Raw genomic sequence first — 17,029 nt, forward strand, 5'->3', positions numbered from 1 at the left:
GATAAGGATGGAAACACAAACCAACCAACTTTATCTTCGTTTGGAGGACTGAGAATCGTAGAAGGCAACTGACTTGCCCAGTTCAGCTTTCTCGTTCTAGTTCTCCTCATTAAACTTGACTGCTTTCTAGAAGTTAATCAACAAATACACACTCTCAGGCTGCTTTGGCCCAGTTTCCTGATTAGGCAATCAGGGAAAAAAGGCTAGGCACTGTAGAACCCCAGGTCCTGCAGCTCCCCCATGTGGTTGTATTTTGACAAAAGCATGCTTCTGGGAGAGGAGCTCACGTAAGGAACCAGCCCTTCCATGGCTGTCATAGCAGAAGTGCAGCTGGGGGCCATTTTGTCAAGAAGTGCTCATTTGGAAAAACAAAACAAAACAGAAAACGAAAAAAAAAAAGAATCTATACAGGTGCATGCCGGTCCTCCAGTAATGAAATATAACAAAGGAAGCACTTAAGTTCAGTGAGGGAAATACAGCCTTAAATTACAGATGGTACCCAGAGCACTTTATAAACGGTAATGTGTGACAATGTATTATCCTTACTTCTGTGAAATTGTGGACTGCAACTTCTACCCGGGCCAGTTAAAGGGCCAGGAGATGGAGAGGGTTGCGTGAATACCGTTCAAGAAAAGGGCAACAGAGGCTAAGGGGTTAAACTCCCCAGAAAACCAATTTATGCAAAGGGCTGGATCCTGACCGGCATTCTGCGCTAAAGATCTGAATTACAAATTTAGAGAATTTGCTGCTCGGTAAGTAATTTCTTTTCTTCCTAATGGAGACTATAATTTCCAGTGGGCCAGTGCCACTTAATTTGCACTGATAGAGTGAACAAAATCTTGACCACGGAGAAGCCTAATTCTACTCATTGTGCAAAATTGCCTTTTAAAAAGGCTTAAAAAGGGACATTCAAAGGATGGTTAAAACCAACTCCTATAGTCTTACATTGCTGCAAAGCACATTCCCTAGTTTCCCCTGTGTTTGTATCTTGGGTTAGTTAATAATTGGAATCATTTCTTTTTCCTTCCCTGTAAGGTAGGTAGTGTAGCTGATTTTATTTTATTTTTTAAGGTATAAGATCTACTTGGGATTCTCTGACATAGGAAATAACATTGCCAGATGCAGGTGGGAGAAATCTGCACCCTTCCAGGCACTTCGAGAAGGGGAAGGACACAGATTCTTGGTTTCTTGAAATCGCATTCTTTAAGACACTTAGAATCTAATTTGATGAGACCCCAGTGCTTCTGGACTGTTTGCAAACAAACAAGAACAATCTAGTGTGTGTGAAGTGGGAGGAGGGAGGGGAGAGAGTGTGTGTTTAAACCCCTGATAATTTGTCTAAAAAGCAAGGGGATACATACAACAAAAACAGGAATTTCACTTTCTTTCTCTTTTCCTTCCCATTTTGCCTTCTATTTTGGTATGTGCCTCCTTCTCCAAGACGACGAACGCAGGAAGGACCTCACTGGCTGCTGGGAACAACTGCCCTTTTGAATGAATTCTTTTATGGTTACCAGTCAAAAAGTCACCGTCAGCTGGAACTGGAAGGGAGGTGTGTGTGTGCGTGCGTGTGCGTGTGTGTGTGTGTGTGTGTGTGTGCAGTGGCAGCCATTTCAGCTCAATAGCTCCATTCCTGGAAAGGCCACTTCTTCTTGACATGGGAGAAGACACGCTTCCCTGTGTACCTAAAAATAAATAATAAGTCAATAAATAATCATGATAATAAAGGCATTTTTGCTCCTTCCCCCCGGTCTTAATTCTTTCTCTTTTCATAATGTTTTCCTGTGTGCCACTTTGCTTTGCTTATTTTCCCCACTGCTTGTTGTCTGAGTGGCATTTCTGGGAGTCTGTGTCCTAAAGGCTTTCTTGGGTTTACGGGTGAGTTTCTACTCTTTTTCACTCTAGGTCAGCATAAGGGGTGGGCATTAGTATTTGTTGTAAATGCATTGGGAATGGGATCTCAACTCAACACAACAACAACACACACACAAACACAAAAATGGAGTATTGTTTCTTAAGCTATAACTGAATTGAGAGTTCTCCCAATAAGTCATGTGCTTTACTTCTCTCTGGTCTTTCTTGCTTTTTTTTTTTTTTTTTAAAAAGCAATTTCATTAGAAGACTATTCTCTTTTTTGGCCCAGGAGCATAGGAAACCAGTTATAAAAACTGTTGGCATGCTTTGCAGAGAGATTCTCAGCAAAGAGCATTTTTTTTGTTTGTTTGTTTTGTTTTGTTTTGTTTGAGTGGGGGGCTTGGGAGGGCTCCATCTGCCTTAGTAACTAGCTAAGTAACTGGCCTGGGCTACTCAGTCTGTTTCTCTCCGTCCTGCCGAGGGGCATTTCTTATCTGGGCAAAAAGCCCCTGTACCCAGCGAGGTGAAACTTGCAAATGATACTATCACCTTCCTCAGTGGACTGCAGCTCAGGAGCTCACCAAAGGTTGCAGCAGGCAATTCCCGCGGTGTTTGGAGACAAAGGAATAGCAGCTGCCTGGTTTCCTTGAATCACCCCGTGCTCTGATGATGGCAGTGATGGGCCTCCCATCAAGGGCTTCCCCAAGTGCTGTTTTCCTGCTTCGTGTCAAGTTAAGCATTCTGATACTAAGCAGCACGAGATAGTTCGCAACTGGGTGAGGCACAGGTGTGAGTAATCTCGAGGTATGGTCAGGAGGTGTGGAAAAGCTAACCCAGCTGCAAGGAAAAGACCTTTGGTCTTTATTTGAAACACGAATTCGGCCTGTCCAAGCTGGGAGCTAACAGGCCCCAGCAGCACAGGATCCGCTCCTCACTTACACCTGGGTTTTGAGTGATACCATATTTTGTTGAACACATTTTCCAAATGCCTATTTGCCAAAGTCGTGGTGTGATTTGCCTAAGCATCAAACTTGTCCTTATAGTTGAGGTCCACATCAGGAGAGTATATTCAGTATTTATCTCCAATCAATGTGTGATGAATTGCATAGATTTGTGTGAGCCAAAGTGTGTGTGGATCTGTGTTAGTTACATTTATTTATTTGCATGTATGTAAATATGACTGTGTGAGTGCATGGATCTATTCCTGAATGATATATATTTATACACATGAATGTGTGCATATATATGCAAATATGGGTATAAATATGTATCTGAACATATATGTGTATATCTGTAGCGGACACTGCCAATGCACTCATCCTCCAGTTACTTAGGCATCCCAGCTTCTCCATCCCTCCACCTCCCAGGACAGCCCACAGTTCACCTCCGGGGGTTCAAAGGCCGGCTCCCTTGCCTCAAGGTCAAACTATCTGGGTGGTGCAATTCATGCTCCAGCTGAAACCAACCCTTGCCCAACTCCTTTCTTGCCCTCTTTTTTTTCCTCTTACTCGCTTTCCCTGGGAGCCCACTCCCAGTATATCGTATGTGTCCAAATCCCCATCTCAGGTTCTGCTCCAGGCAACCTGGCCTAAGACAGCACTATTCTATACACGCATGTGTGTGTACATGCAGACATATAGGTGCACGCGTTTGTGTGTGTGTGTGTGCCCATATACAAGGAAATCTGGGAGGATCTGGGAGAGAATTATCTTCCAAAGAAGATAATGGAGGAAGAGTATGGATTTTATACTGTAGAAGTTAGAGCCGTCTCAGATATAGAGTGGGACTGCTTTGAAAGTTGGAAATTAAAAGATACTTTAGAAGTAAATGTATTTTTTATTAAATCAGAAAAAGAAAGACACAGTTTACATGACTGTCAGTCAATCATATGCTACTTTGAATTACATTTTAATAGACTCAGGGTCCTATTTACTCCTTTGTACAGATATTAAGAACAACTCAGGTATTTGAATAATCTTCTGTGAATTTTTATTAACTGAGGTTATGGGGAGGGTTTTACCAAAGCACATCCTGAGAACATTAGGAATGACAGACACACTTGAGATAAGTGTCAGACGGAACAGATGAAGCGAGCCCCTCAGCCATCTGAGAAACATTAATAATGTAAGATAGCAGAGACCAAATCTTTGTTAGGGATACAGAATACAGGATAAAAATGGGGACCTTACCGCCCCCTTGTGTTGCAAAATAACTGTGCAACTTCCTTTATTTATTTATTTTTTTAAGTTGTAATCTTTGCCCTTGTCACTGAGCCTCAAAAGCAATTGTTTTCCCAAATCATTTTAAGCCCTCCCCAGTTAATCTTTTCCCTCTCATCAATAACTTACAAGGACCCTATTTGAAAAACAACACTTATTCATTCCTTTTTCTATACCCCACACATTCCATTCTAGGAAATTGGCAACCGTCCAACACTGCCCGGGTTCTCCCTCCTTGAAATGTGAATTTAAACAAATGGATTTTCATCTCCCCTCTTCAAGCTTAGAGGACAAGCACGCGTTTACTACAATGCTTAATTCCTTCTAGCATCATTTCTCTTCCACAACTTACTTGCCACTGCCTTTTTTTTTTTTTTTTTTTTTTTTGACAGAATCTTGCTCTGTCGCCCAGGGTAGAGTGCAATGGTGCAGCTTCCACTCACTGCAACCTCCACCTACTGGGTACAAGCGATTCTCGTGCCTCGGGCTCCCGAGTAGCTGGGACTACAGGTGCGTGCCACCATGACTGGCTAATTTTTGTATTTTTACAGGTGCGTGCCACCATGACTGGCTAATTTTTGTATTTTTAGTAGAGATGGGTTTCACGATGTTGGCCAGGCTAGTCTTAACCTCCTGACCTCGGGTGATCCACCCGCCTTGGCCTCCCAAAGTGCTGGGATTACAGGCGAGAGCCACCACACCCGGCCACCACTGCCATTTTCATCACTTAAACCGAACACATTCCTCTACTCCCTCCCTTTCCCACTTGGTGATCATCAACTCTTCCGACCCAACTAGGTGACCTGCTAAACCATCTTTACAGTGATTTGCCAGAAAAGACTGGACCAGAGACGTAAATAATACACCTCAATATACAACAGCTCGGGCTTAATTTCTAGGCAGAATTTCATTTGCTGGCTATCAGAAGAATATATACATGGAACATGTTTGAGGAGGAGATGGAGTAAGGAGAACACATCTTGGTGGCAGGAGAACCTGGTGGGAACCGTGCTGATTTGTTTACTTGGATTTGCCAACTGGTCCGATGGATACTGGGTCTGTTTGCACTTGAGCATCCAACATCCGCTTTGGTCCCTGGAGAAAAACAGAAAGACGTGGCAGCCTATTGAAGATCTGTAATGTCAACAGCAACAATGGCCATTTATGTAGTACTTACTCTGTGCTAGGTGCTGTGCTAAATTAATGTATCTCATTCCTCAGTGCTGGATAAGAGAATGGTCTCCAATCAGATGCCCGGGTTTGATACCCAGTTACATGACTTTCTAGCTTTGTGAAAACTTGGACAAATTACTTATCATCTTTGTGCTTTGGTTTCTTTATCTTTAAAATGGAAATGGCAAACGTACCTCAGAGGGTTGTTCCCAAGATAAAGTGAGTTCATACTTATAATGCACTTACTACCTGGGGTGTAGAAACCCCAACCAATTCTACCTCACTTTAGCCCCTGCTCCCCAGTTACCATCTAGGTTCATCACCCTGTTTTATTTTATCTCAGAACATACCACTCTCTGAAATGATTTTATTATCTAATTTATTTGTCTAACATCTGTCTTCTACACCATATTGGAAGTTGCATAGATTCTGTGTGTCTCAGTGCCTTGCAGGTACCTAACCTTAACACTGACTGAATGTAGGTGAAGGAATGTTGTCAGACAGATACTATTATTTTATTTTACTTTTTTGAGACAAAGTCTCACTCTGTTGCCTAGGCTGAAGTACAGTGGTGGGATTGTGGTTCACTGTAGCCTTGAAGTCCTGGGCTCAAATGATCCCCTCACGTCAGCCTCCCCAGTAGCTCAGACTACGGGTGCACACCACCACATCCAGCTAATTTTTGAATTTTTTGTAGAGATGGGGTCTCAATTTGTTGTCCAGGCTGCTCTTGAACTCCTGGGCTCATGTGATCCTCCTACCTTGGTCTCCCAAAGTGTTGGAGTTACAGGTGTAAGCCACTATGCCTAGCTTGGGTACTATTATTATTATTATTTTACCGTTTCTGTCAAGTAAAACTTACAAAAAGTAAAGTTAACGTTTTCTGTATTTGGTTCTATGAGGATAGACCAACACAAATAGCTACCTAAAACCACCACCCAGATTGACATGTCACATGGTTCTGTCCCCTCCCAGATCCTTCTTGTGCCTTCTGTGGTCAACCCCTCCCCAACACAGACCCTGGAAAGCACCGATCTGTTCTTATCCCTAGAGTTCTGCCTTTGCCAGGATGTCATGTCGTGGGATCCTGGAGCATATACAGCCCTTCAGACTGGCTTCCTTCATGTAGCATAGTGCATTTGAGATTCACCCACATTGCTGCATGGATCAATTGTGGACCTCCGTTTATACTATAAGGCAGTATAGGGTAGTACAGTATAAGATTGTATATATTGTATATTACAGTATATATATAGTATAGAGTAGTATAATGTGTTTGTAGCATAGTATATATAGACAGTATAGTGTAGTATAAGGTAATATAGGATAGTATAATATACAGTATAGTCAAGTATGGTAACTATAGCACAGTATAGTTTAGCACATTGTATAGTATAGTAAATATAGTATAGCATAGCATAATGTATAATATAGTATGATATATACAGAACAGTATAGTATATAGTATAGGAAAGGGAAGTATAATATACTATCACAAAGTATATATGGTCTAATATATGTACATAGCATCATGTAGTATAATGCAGCAGAATATACATGGTATCGTATAATATGAAATATATAGAGTGTATTATAGCATAATAAATAGAGTGTAGTTTAGTATATATGATGTACATAGGGCACATATATAGTATATATATAGAGAGAGTACATAGATTGTGTAGTGCCCTGTATAATCTAGCATAGTATAGTACATTGTATATACTACACAGTGTAGTGTAATTTCGTGTAATTTACCATGGAATCAGATTGCTGGGCTTTGAACACCAGACCTGTCACTTCCTAGCTGGGTGACTTTGATCAAATTGCTTAACCCTCTACTTAAGCCTTAATTTTCCCATTGATAAAAGGGGAATTCACAGGGTAGTTTTGAAGATTAAATGTTAGTATATGCAATGTACTTTGAACAATCTTTGTCACACAGTAAGTGTGATAAAAGAGTTGTCATTATTTTTAGTGGTCGTAGTTGAATTCACGAATTCATTCAACAATATATATTGAGCACGTACTGCACACAACACATTGTGTTATTAATAGTTCTGAGGCATTAAGAGATGACCAGGACACCGTGAGATACTCAAAGCTTGGGCTCAGGAGTCAGCTGTGGATTTGGGGATGCTCCATCCCTTTCTGGTTTCATGACCTCTGGCAGGCCCCTCGCCGCTGAGAGCCTGCTGCCTCATGTGTGTGAGGTCTTAGACTGCCCCTATTCCACCTGGTCCTCACTGCAGCCCATGAGGTTGATGCCACTGCCGCTCTGAGGCTACAGAAGAGGCTGCTGAAGCCCAGAGAGCCTAAGCTACTTTAGCCAAGTCCCTGCCAGTAAGTGGGGTGCCGGGACTCCCCATGGCACAGCGGTGCCCGACTCATCTCTGCACCTTTACAACCCAGGGCAGGGGCTAACTAAGTAATACTCACAAAATAGCCTTTCCTGACTAATTAAACCTCACAAGCATTGCTCTTAGGGCATTGTACACGACTGCATTTCATCTTCATGCTAACCCTGTGATGTCAGCACCATTCACTTCATTAATCCGGTATTTGAAACTCAGCAAGGTGACAGGTCCAAGCTCATGCAGCCACTAGAAGAGAGCTGGGTTTAAGTCCAGGAACAAGCTTCTTGCAAGTGTCTAGAGCCTGGTCTCAGGCTGGCCATGGGTGGCACCCATCCATCCTGCCTCTGTTTGCCCAGCATGCCTTGCCGTGGGTCCTGGTTCACGCAGGCTCCACCCTGCCCAGTCAGCTCACCTCTATGAAAGCTTACTTCCCTGAGGTTTCCATCCTTTAGGTTCCATGAGCTTGACCTTGGGGCTTGATGGGCTAAACAGCAAACTCAGATGGCCAAGTGGCTGCCACGGGCCTGAACTTTGCATATAGATGAACTTGTACAAGCATTTTCTTCATTTATTTTAAAAAATTAGATGCTGGCATTTAAAAATTAGGTATTTTCTCATAAAAATTCCCCACTTTTGTTATTTTCTCTTGAATAAATGGACAGGTCCTGCCACAATGGGTCTGCAGTTCCCCAAGGTAACATGTGGCTGGTGTTGGCACCCCCTTTAGGTGGGCACCAGCCCTTCAGGTTGCCACAGACCACACCTAACTCACTGGCCTCATACACGTGCCCTTCTGGCCTCACTGAGACTCCACCTTGGAAGTCAGAGACTTAAATCCAACCCTTTTCCTGCCTCGTATACCAGGACTACACTTCACAGTTCACAAGGCCAAACCAGACCCATTCTCTTACCTGTTCTATCTCCAGCCCAGTGAGGTGGACAGTGATTATTATTCACCCTATTTTACAGAGGCAGAAACTGAGGCTCCAAGATGACCTAGTCCTTGGTCTCAGGCTCCTTGGAGTGACTGTGCTGACTGTCACAAGCCTCGGTTCAGCCCACACCAGTGGGGACAGACGTATTCCCCTTTCAAACCTCCCTCTGTTCATCTGCTAAACCTGCCTGCAGATTGCACTGCACAGAATCTAGCAGTTCAGCGGCCCAAGAAAATGGGAAAGGGGAAGGCCGGGAAAGGGGCCATCAAAAAAGTGGTGCTTAGGGGAAGGGAGAAATCCAGTCTTCCACCAATCAGAATAGTTTCACTTTTATCATATGTGTCTGTGTGTGCATATATGCATATATCTGTACACACACACACACACACACAGAGGTTTTGTGACATTTTCTTTTGTAAACAGAAAAAGTCCCTTCGCTCAAAAAGAAAGGAAAATGTTTGCAAACAGTTGGACTTCGTGAATTCCAAGGGCTTCCTTCCAGTTCTTTCCAGATTTTTGAAAACCAAGTGGGTTGCTCTCAGTTAGAACTCAAGCAGCATGATGGAGAAGGAGGAAAAGAGGACCTGACTAATGAGGACGTCACTGTGAGACAAAGATCACGCAGGGATCGGCCTGTGGTGTGTCTCATTTCCTGTGGGTGACAGGCACCACTAGAGTTCTGTGGGCGGTGACAGATTTGGCTGCCAGCGTTCCCCTCCCAGGAAGGCAGTCGGGCAACCCTGGGGAATGTGTCCAGCTTGAAAGTCTTTGAGGCTTGGTCTTTGGACAGTGGCAGGGAAGCCCCCCTCCATCCTCCATCATTGCTGAAGGCCTTGTGACACTGGGACAGTGCAGGACTTGGGGTCTAGGGCACCTGAGCTGAATGCTGACTCTGTCTCTGAGAACTTGTGGAATGTTCAGGAAAAGACCAGCTTCTTGGAGGCCTGGCTTATGTGTCTGGGAGGTGTGGCAGAAGCAGTCCCACCCTGCAGGGATGCTGCCATCCTAAAGAGATGAGGTCTGTAAAGGAGTGTGGTCCCAGAGGAGGGACTCGGTGTCTAGAACTGTAATTAGTGTCTCAAACCTGTCCACTTCTTGTCTCTTCCTCAGGAATCACCAGGCCAATCTCCATCAGCTCTCCCAGGAAACATGACCTGTATTAACTAGCTCCTAATGACCTTCAACAGCCATTCTCCAGCACAGCAGCAAAATAAAATCTTTGAATGTTATCAACAGGGGCCAAGACTTCTTACTTAATATCTGTGAGTAGCTTCCCTGCTCAGGTAGGATTATGTCCCCATTCCGTGCACAGCCTGTACAGCCTGCACGAGCAGGTCCCAGCCCACGGCTCCAATCTTACTTCCACCATTCTTCCCCCACCCTACCTCTCCACCCGCAGCAACCAGGGCCTCGTTTCTCTTCCTGAAATGTACTAAGCTCACTAAGCTCATTCCCACCCCCACGCCTCTGCCAGGGCTGTCCCCTCCTCCTGGAAGAATGAACGTTGCTCTCTTCCTGTCTGGCACCTTTAACCCTTCCTGTCTCATCTCAGACATATCTCCTCAGAGACAATTTTGGGATCCACCAATTAAAAGTAGCACACCCCGCCCCCCACACACACTCAGGCAAAAGTAGCACACACCTCCCATCCATACTTAGGTAAACTCTATCGCGGGACCTTGTTTATTTCCCTCAGTGATCTCCCAGACCTACAATTTTGTTGGCAAATTTTGCCTTTAATTTTGTAACTTTAACTTTGTAGTTTTAATAAGTTTAACTTTGTTTTTTAACTTATCTATTAATACTTTTTAGCTCCATGCTTCCCCTTAGAATATGAACCCGTGATGTCAGGGACCCCATCCCCTTTGTTTGCTGAATGTACCTCCAGTGCCTAGTTCAAGGCTTGGAACATGTTTTCTGCAAAGGGCCAGATGGCAAATATTTTAAGTCTTATGAGCCATGCAGTCTAGTTGACTAGTCAACCCAACTAGTCAACCCTCATGTTTTTGTGTGAAAGCAGCTACAGACAACATGTAAATGAATGAACATGGCAATGTTCCAATAAAACTTTATTTACAAAAACAAGGGTTGCATTTTTAATACCTCTGGTCTAGCTCAGTGCCAGGATTCTAAATACTCTACAAATATTTGTTAAATGAATGACCAGATTATTAGAAATCATCTGAACTTTGCCATACCATCTTTCTTTTTCAGCCTTCATGCTTATTGTAGAGGCTGGCTTCTATTAAAATAATTAGAAGCCACAATGTAAATCATTCTGTGGGTGGTGTTCATTTTAAATGAATGAATAAATCATGGGTTAAAAAAGTGTAAACTGGCCGGGCGTGGTGGCTCAAGCCTGTAATCCCAGCACTTTGGGAGGCCGAGGCGGGCGGATCACAAGGTCAGGAGATCGAGACCACAGTGAAACCCCGTCTCTACTAAAAATACAAAAAAAAAAAAAAAATTAGCCGGGCGTGGTGGCGGGCGCCTGTAGTCCCAGCTACTCAGGAGGCTGAGGCAGGAGAATGGCGGGAACCCGGGAGGCGGAGCTTGCAGTGAGCCGAGATCGCGCCACTGCACTCCAGCCTGGGCAACAGCGTGAGACTCCGTCTCAAAAAAAAAAAAAAAAAAAAAAAAAAAGTGTAAACTAAGGCCAGGCGCTGTGGCTCATGCCTGTTATCTCAGCACTTTGGGAGGCCAAGGCGGGTGGATCACTCGAGGTCGGGAGTTCGAGACCAGCCTGACCAACTTGGAGAAACCCCGTCTCAAGTAAAAATACAAAAGTAGCCAGGGATAGTGGCACATGCTTGTAATCCCAGCTACTTGGGAGACTGAAGGAAGAGAATCGCTTGAACCTGGGAGGCGGAGGTTGCGGTGAGCCAACATTGCACCATTGTACTCCAGCCTGGGCAACAAGAGCGAAACTCCATCTCAAAAAAAAAAAAAAAAAAAAAAAAAAAAGAGTAAACTAAAAGAAACCCAAATGCTTTCCCCAACATCTTCTTTTCTGGTCCTTTAGCAACTTGCTACTCAAAGTGTGGTCCCTGGATCAGCAGCTTTTGTAGCATCAATCAGGAGCTTTGTGGTATCCCAGGTTGGACCCCAGAACTACTCAATCAGAATGTGTGTTAATAGATCCCTGGGTGATTCGTGTGCACAGTACATTTTGAGAAGACTTGTGTGGGCAAATCCAATAGAGCCTCACCCAGGTGGGTGAAGTCTCTCTCAGGGCTACGAACTGGCATTCTTGCTTTACATCAACATCTACATTCCTCACATCAATGAAACCACTGCAAGGACTACATGATTAGTTTGAAGACTGCACTACACCCAGAAAGCAGCAGCTAATAAAGAACTATTACATCTTGTGGAATAGGAGAGAGAAGCTATGAGTGTGAATGTGCTTTAGATGCAGTGCTTAATAAATATTTTTGGAAGAAAAATGAAAGAAGGAAGAAGGGAAAAAAGGAAGGAAGGAAGGGAAGAAATTTCAGTGGTTTCCATATGTAAATTAAATGATTAATGGATATGCAGTTTCAGTGTCTCCATTCACAAAGTGGGTATTTTTTAAACATGCAAGTAGAAATTGCAAGTGTGCTTGAAGTGGAGTACAATGTTTTATCGAAGCGCAACAATTTCAAGTAATGTATTCCAAGTTTATATATCCTATTTTGGTATCTATTATTTTAATCTCATCCATTCACTCCTTTGTTTGTCAAGCACTTGCTGTTTATGCAGTCCTATTTCAAGTGCTTGAGATACAGCCTTGAACCTGAAAGGCGGCGCCCCTACCCTCATGGAGTCTAGTGGTGAAGATGGGCTTCCATTTTGTAAAGGAGAGTAAAATAAGCAAATCTAAAACACCTCCTCACCAGTCTGCCTAAAATTGCAATCAGTAAAAAAATTTCCTCTGCATCTAGCAGCCATTGATTCTATAGTCCATGGAGTAACACAATTGTACATTTACACCCTTGTTAAATTAAATAAGCAGGCCTTTAGCCTGAGGCAGTCTCCTTACTCTGAGTATCTATGTAACAAACTGCAACCACACTCAGTAAGTAAACAAACCAAAACCTACCTTATGAGGATACTTTTTTTTTTTTTTGTAATAAATAGCCAGGTTGCAGCCAATCACAAATAGCTAAACTTCAGCCAATTACAGGCAACCAATTGATCAGACCATTCCCAAATAAGGCAGACACCTCATCACATTGTGACCAAATAAGGCAAATGCCTCATTGTACCCAATGAGATAAATTTTCTACTTTGCTTCCATGTTTGGCCTGTGAAAGCTTACTGCTCATTGCTCTCTGAACCTCTTTGGGTTTTGAGTGCTGCCCAATTCATGAATTGTTCTTTGCTCACAACATAAAGTGTGTTTTAACTTGATTTGTCTAATTTTTTTAAACACTTCTAATTGGCATAATATAATGTAAATAAAATAAGCCAATAATGCATTAATTCTCCATTCATTCATTCAACAAATATTACCCAGAGCATCTACTATGCACAAGACACACTAGATGCATTATCTCACCTAACTGTTTCATGAACTCTGTGAGTTAGGCACCATTATTTATGCACAGATAAAAAATCTGGTTCAGAGAGGCAAAAACTTGCTTAAGGTCTCAGTTTGTAAAGTGGAGAAGGATTGAACCTGCTGGAAGTCACATAGCAGTTCAAAAACCCTGAGTGATAGACCTGGGATCCCAGCGTGAAGAGCCACATGTAGAATTTGAAAAACTGACTGGGACAGATGGTCTTGGGGAAGGAGAGAGCCCAGAAAGAAGAGGCAAAAACAAACAAACAAACAAACAAAAAAATCCACCTACCAGGCCTTTAAAGAAGCCCCCAAGGGACTGCTGCCGCTTCTCAGGTCTCTTTTGGAGCTTGTCCCCATTCTGCAGTGAGTTCGTGCCCACCGTGGCCTGCTCTGTGCACTGGGCTGGTTCTTTGGCTTCCTGCTGGTTGCTCTTCTGTTTGTTCATCTCGACTGCTGACTTCTTGTCCTTCGAGGAGCCCTCTTTGCCCTTCTGGGGCGCTCCTGTTGGTTCTGGCTCTGGTGGTGTGATAGTCTTTTCTGCGGAGTCTGATGTCTACAGCAATTTCAAACAAAGTACATTTTTAGTGGCTGCAGGGCAACTCTCAATAGCAAGGGAACAAATATGTTAAAACAGAGATGTTCAAATGGTGGGTAGTATCTACATTTTCATGAATCCTAGGTGAAATGAAAGTAAAAAAAAAAGAAAAATTTGCACTTATGAAGTCATGGTGGGGACATTTATTTAGTTATCTAGTAATTCATTAATACATTTTATGTTATCCCAGAAAGCACTCTTTATCCCTTATTCTGGTACCAGAACTTGGCTTTTTCTTGGGGAAACACACTTCTTCCTCATCTACTCCATGTGGTCCAGGCAAACTACTTCCACCTCCAGACAAGAGCGTGTGACTTAGGCCTGACCAATCAGAGCACTGTCTGTGATTGGCCTGCTGTGATTGGCTCAGCATAGCCAAATGCAGATAACACTGGAGCTAATCTCACAGCTTTGCTGAAATAAGAGAGAGGCTGGTTCCCTTTCTCTTAGATTTGAAGCTGTGAAGTTGTAAGACTGGAGCTTCCAGAACCACCAATATTTCTAGGGAAAATCTTCCCGAAAAGGAAGCCAACATAGAGAAAAGCACAGCTGAGAGATGGAGAGAGACAGAGAGAGAAAGACCAGGCATTGATGGTATCATGTGTGCCTCCTAGATCTAGCTGTTCCTGAAGACTTTCTATGCTGAAGCCAGCTTTGAGGGGGCTCCTCCCACTTGCAACCACATGTGAGTGTTTTCTTGGGGGATGCCCATTCTTTTCTTCATGATTACATCTACCCTAATTTTTGGTGTGAAATTGTCCTTTTGCTTCATGAAATGGTGGTAAAAGAGATGATTGTTTTATTAGTTTTGAATGTATATCCTTTTTTTTGTCAAAATGAAAGGTTTACAATCCCACATGTTTCTAATAATTTTATGAGATGAGGCTGTAAAATCCAAAAATCTAGTAAATGCAGGTTGGGGTAAGAATAACCATGTGAATATCTTATTTCTCTGGCTGCAAAAGCAACAAACATCCAAAAAAATATTTCTCCAGTGTAAGGAAAGCACCAGTTCAAGCAAGGCTGGCTTTGATGTTGGGGAGAAAATTTAGAGCAGGGGAGACTGAGCGTTATATGCCCTGTCCAAAGGGCAACAGTTGCCCTGATCCAGCCAAGAGATACCACGTAGGCTTGCAGCTCCAGTATGGTCAGAACTTCTGTTTTTCAAGAGAACCTTGAAATTAAATTTTTAAAAATGCAAAATATGTCAACTTCTAAATATTGACTTCAAAAGTTTTAAAGCCCTGACGGTGGCAACTGTCAAACACACTTGACCCACCGGATACGTGTGTATAGCGTGATTCATGAAGTTATGTACTGTCCCCAGGTAAAAAGTTCTATAACAAGGTAGCAGCTTTGATGGAGAAGGCATCAACTGAAGGAGAGCTTTCCTTTCACTCCAGTGAATCATGCACCCCCCTCAGAAATAAACGGGAAGTCAAATGGCAGAGACTCCCCAGTCCAGAAGGCCTCCACCGGTGCTCTTCAGAGGCCAGAAGTCCTTGGAGAAAGAAGCAACAGGCATCCAGTGTACCTTGAGAAGCTCTTCTGCAATACATGTCTTGAATACTTCTGGCAGAGCCCAACTGTCAGAGTTGCAGCAAATGCTAAGAGATGGATGTCCAAGTACGATAGATAGCCCAGAGCAGATACTCTCCTTAGAATGAAACAGAAACTCTCACCACCACGCTCTTCAGAAAGGCCAGAAACCAGAGATCCCAGTTCAAATGCCTTGTTAACTGTTTTTGTTGTGTAGAAGACTTTAAGATGCAGTGAGTGGCTAAGAGCTCAGTGCCTGGAGTCAGAAGGACCTGGTTTGTTTCTAATTCCACCATAACCTTGCTGTGTGACCAAGGATAAACTGACCTCTTAGTTTCCTCATCTCTATGGGAGCAATAAAAGAAATGACACCTTATGGTGCTGTGAGAATTAAATTAGCTAAAAATGGAAAGGACACACCAGTGTTCTCAAGTCTGAATCCAAGGCTCCGGAAAATAAAATTCCCAACTGGATTCTGAAAACACTCCTAGGTGCGTATAAATAGAATGATGTTTCCAGCTTATTTGGATTTGTACGATGTCATTCCAATTTTAGAATCACCAAGGTTATTGGCATAATTCCTTCACTGTAAAATTCCAGACAAAATATACCATCATATTTAAGCTTTTCTTTTTGAATAAAATGATTTTATCCTGTTTTTAGGTAATAATCTTTGGGAATTTTGGTTCCAAAGTTGTCCAGGGACATAGTTTGGGGGCCAGGTATAGTCATAACTTAAGAAACAAAATGAGTATAGTAAAAAGCAATATATTTCCTGTTTTAAAAATGTAGGATAAACCAATTATTATGGAAATAAAAATACTATAACCTATTTACAGTCATTGCTGTCCATTCATGAGTGTGATATGGGCAACATTATAGATGGAAATTCCCTATCAGCTGCATAATAGTAATAGTAACAAATAGACACTGTTAACAGTAGAATTGTGCCTCCACCCCAATGCATATGTTGAATCCCTAACTCCCAATGTGATTATATTTGGAATAGGAAGTAATTAAGGTTAAACAAAGGCATAGGGTGGAGCCCTGCCCCAATAGGATTAGTGTCCTTATAAAAAGAGACATTGGCGAGCTTATTCTCTTTCTCTCTCTGCCATGTAAGGACACACAAGCAAGAAGGTGGCTGTTTACAAGCCAGGAACACAGTCCTCACCAGGAACCAAACCCTGCTGATTTGCTTACTCCTTAATCCTATCTTTTCCATCCACAAGAACTGCAACAAAATACATTTCTGCTTTTAAAGCAACCACCTATGGCATTTTGTTATGGCAGCCCATGCTGACTAATACAGTAGCTAACATGTACTGAGCCCTCTGTACCAGAAATGTTATGTTTTACACGTATTGATTCATCTAAGTATGACAACCCTATGAGGAAGTACTTTTCATAGCTTCTTTGTATAGATGAGGAAGCTGAGGCACTGACAGATTTGGCAATTTGCCTAAGTCACACAGGGAAAAAAAAAAAAAAAAAAAAAAAAGGTTGAGCCAGGATTTGAACCAGATAGTTTGAGTCTACCACTCATTCTTGTAGCCACTTCTCTATATTGTCAAAACTACTAGAAGAATATTTGATGCCATTTTTTTTGTGGAGGTGTATTTTTAAATTAAAAAAGGAGTACAGTTGCATGATCCCATTTTAAAAAAGGAACATATGTAGTTATAAACATGTCATAACTATATTTCTTTAGAATAAAGAAAGTAATGAAAGCAAACTGTGTGGTCCCCCCGCTCCATGTCTTTATTCTCTTCAAGACATAGATTCGAGTACTTGCCAAACACCATGCAAGG

The 17,029-nt window shown here is 42.6% G+C and overlaps 1 protein-coding gene and 1 long non-coding RNA gene across 14 annotated transcripts in view; one reads left to right on the forward strand and one right to left on the reverse strand.

Annotated features, from left to right (window-relative positions):
- The first annotated feature begins 287 nt into the window (after positions 1–287).
- Positions 288–1,744, forward strand: LOC107126574 (uncharacterized). Its single transcript, XR_001483125.4, has 2 exons — positions 288–752; positions 1,442–1,744. It is a non-coding gene; the product is annotated as an uncharacterized lncRNA (long non-coding RNA).
- Positions 1,745–3,670: 1,926 nt separating this feature from the next.
- BCAS1 (brain enriched myelin associated protein 1) overlaps positions 3,671–17,029 on the reverse strand; it is a 121,331-nt gene continuing 107,972 nt past the window's right edge. For all 13 annotated transcript variants that reach the window (XM_045363157.2, XM_074003248.1, XM_045363153.2 and 10 more), the window contains 2 exons: positions 13,374–13,637; positions 3,671–5,168 (listed from right to left, as the gene is read on the reverse strand). In XM_045363157.2, coding sequence (XP_045219092.2) covers positions 5,094–5,168; positions 13,374–13,637 — 339 coding nt within the window. In that variant the 3' untranslated portion in view covers positions 3,671–5,093. The remainder of the gene's footprint in view (positions 5,169–13,373; positions 13,638–17,029) is intronic.

This window comes from Macaca fascicularis, chromosome 10, assembly GCF_037993035.2.
Source record: "Macaca fascicularis isolate 582-1 chromosome 10, T2T-MFA8v1.1".
Taxonomy (NCBI): domain Eukaryota; kingdom Metazoa; phylum Chordata; class Mammalia; order Primates; family Cercopithecidae; genus Macaca; species Macaca fascicularis.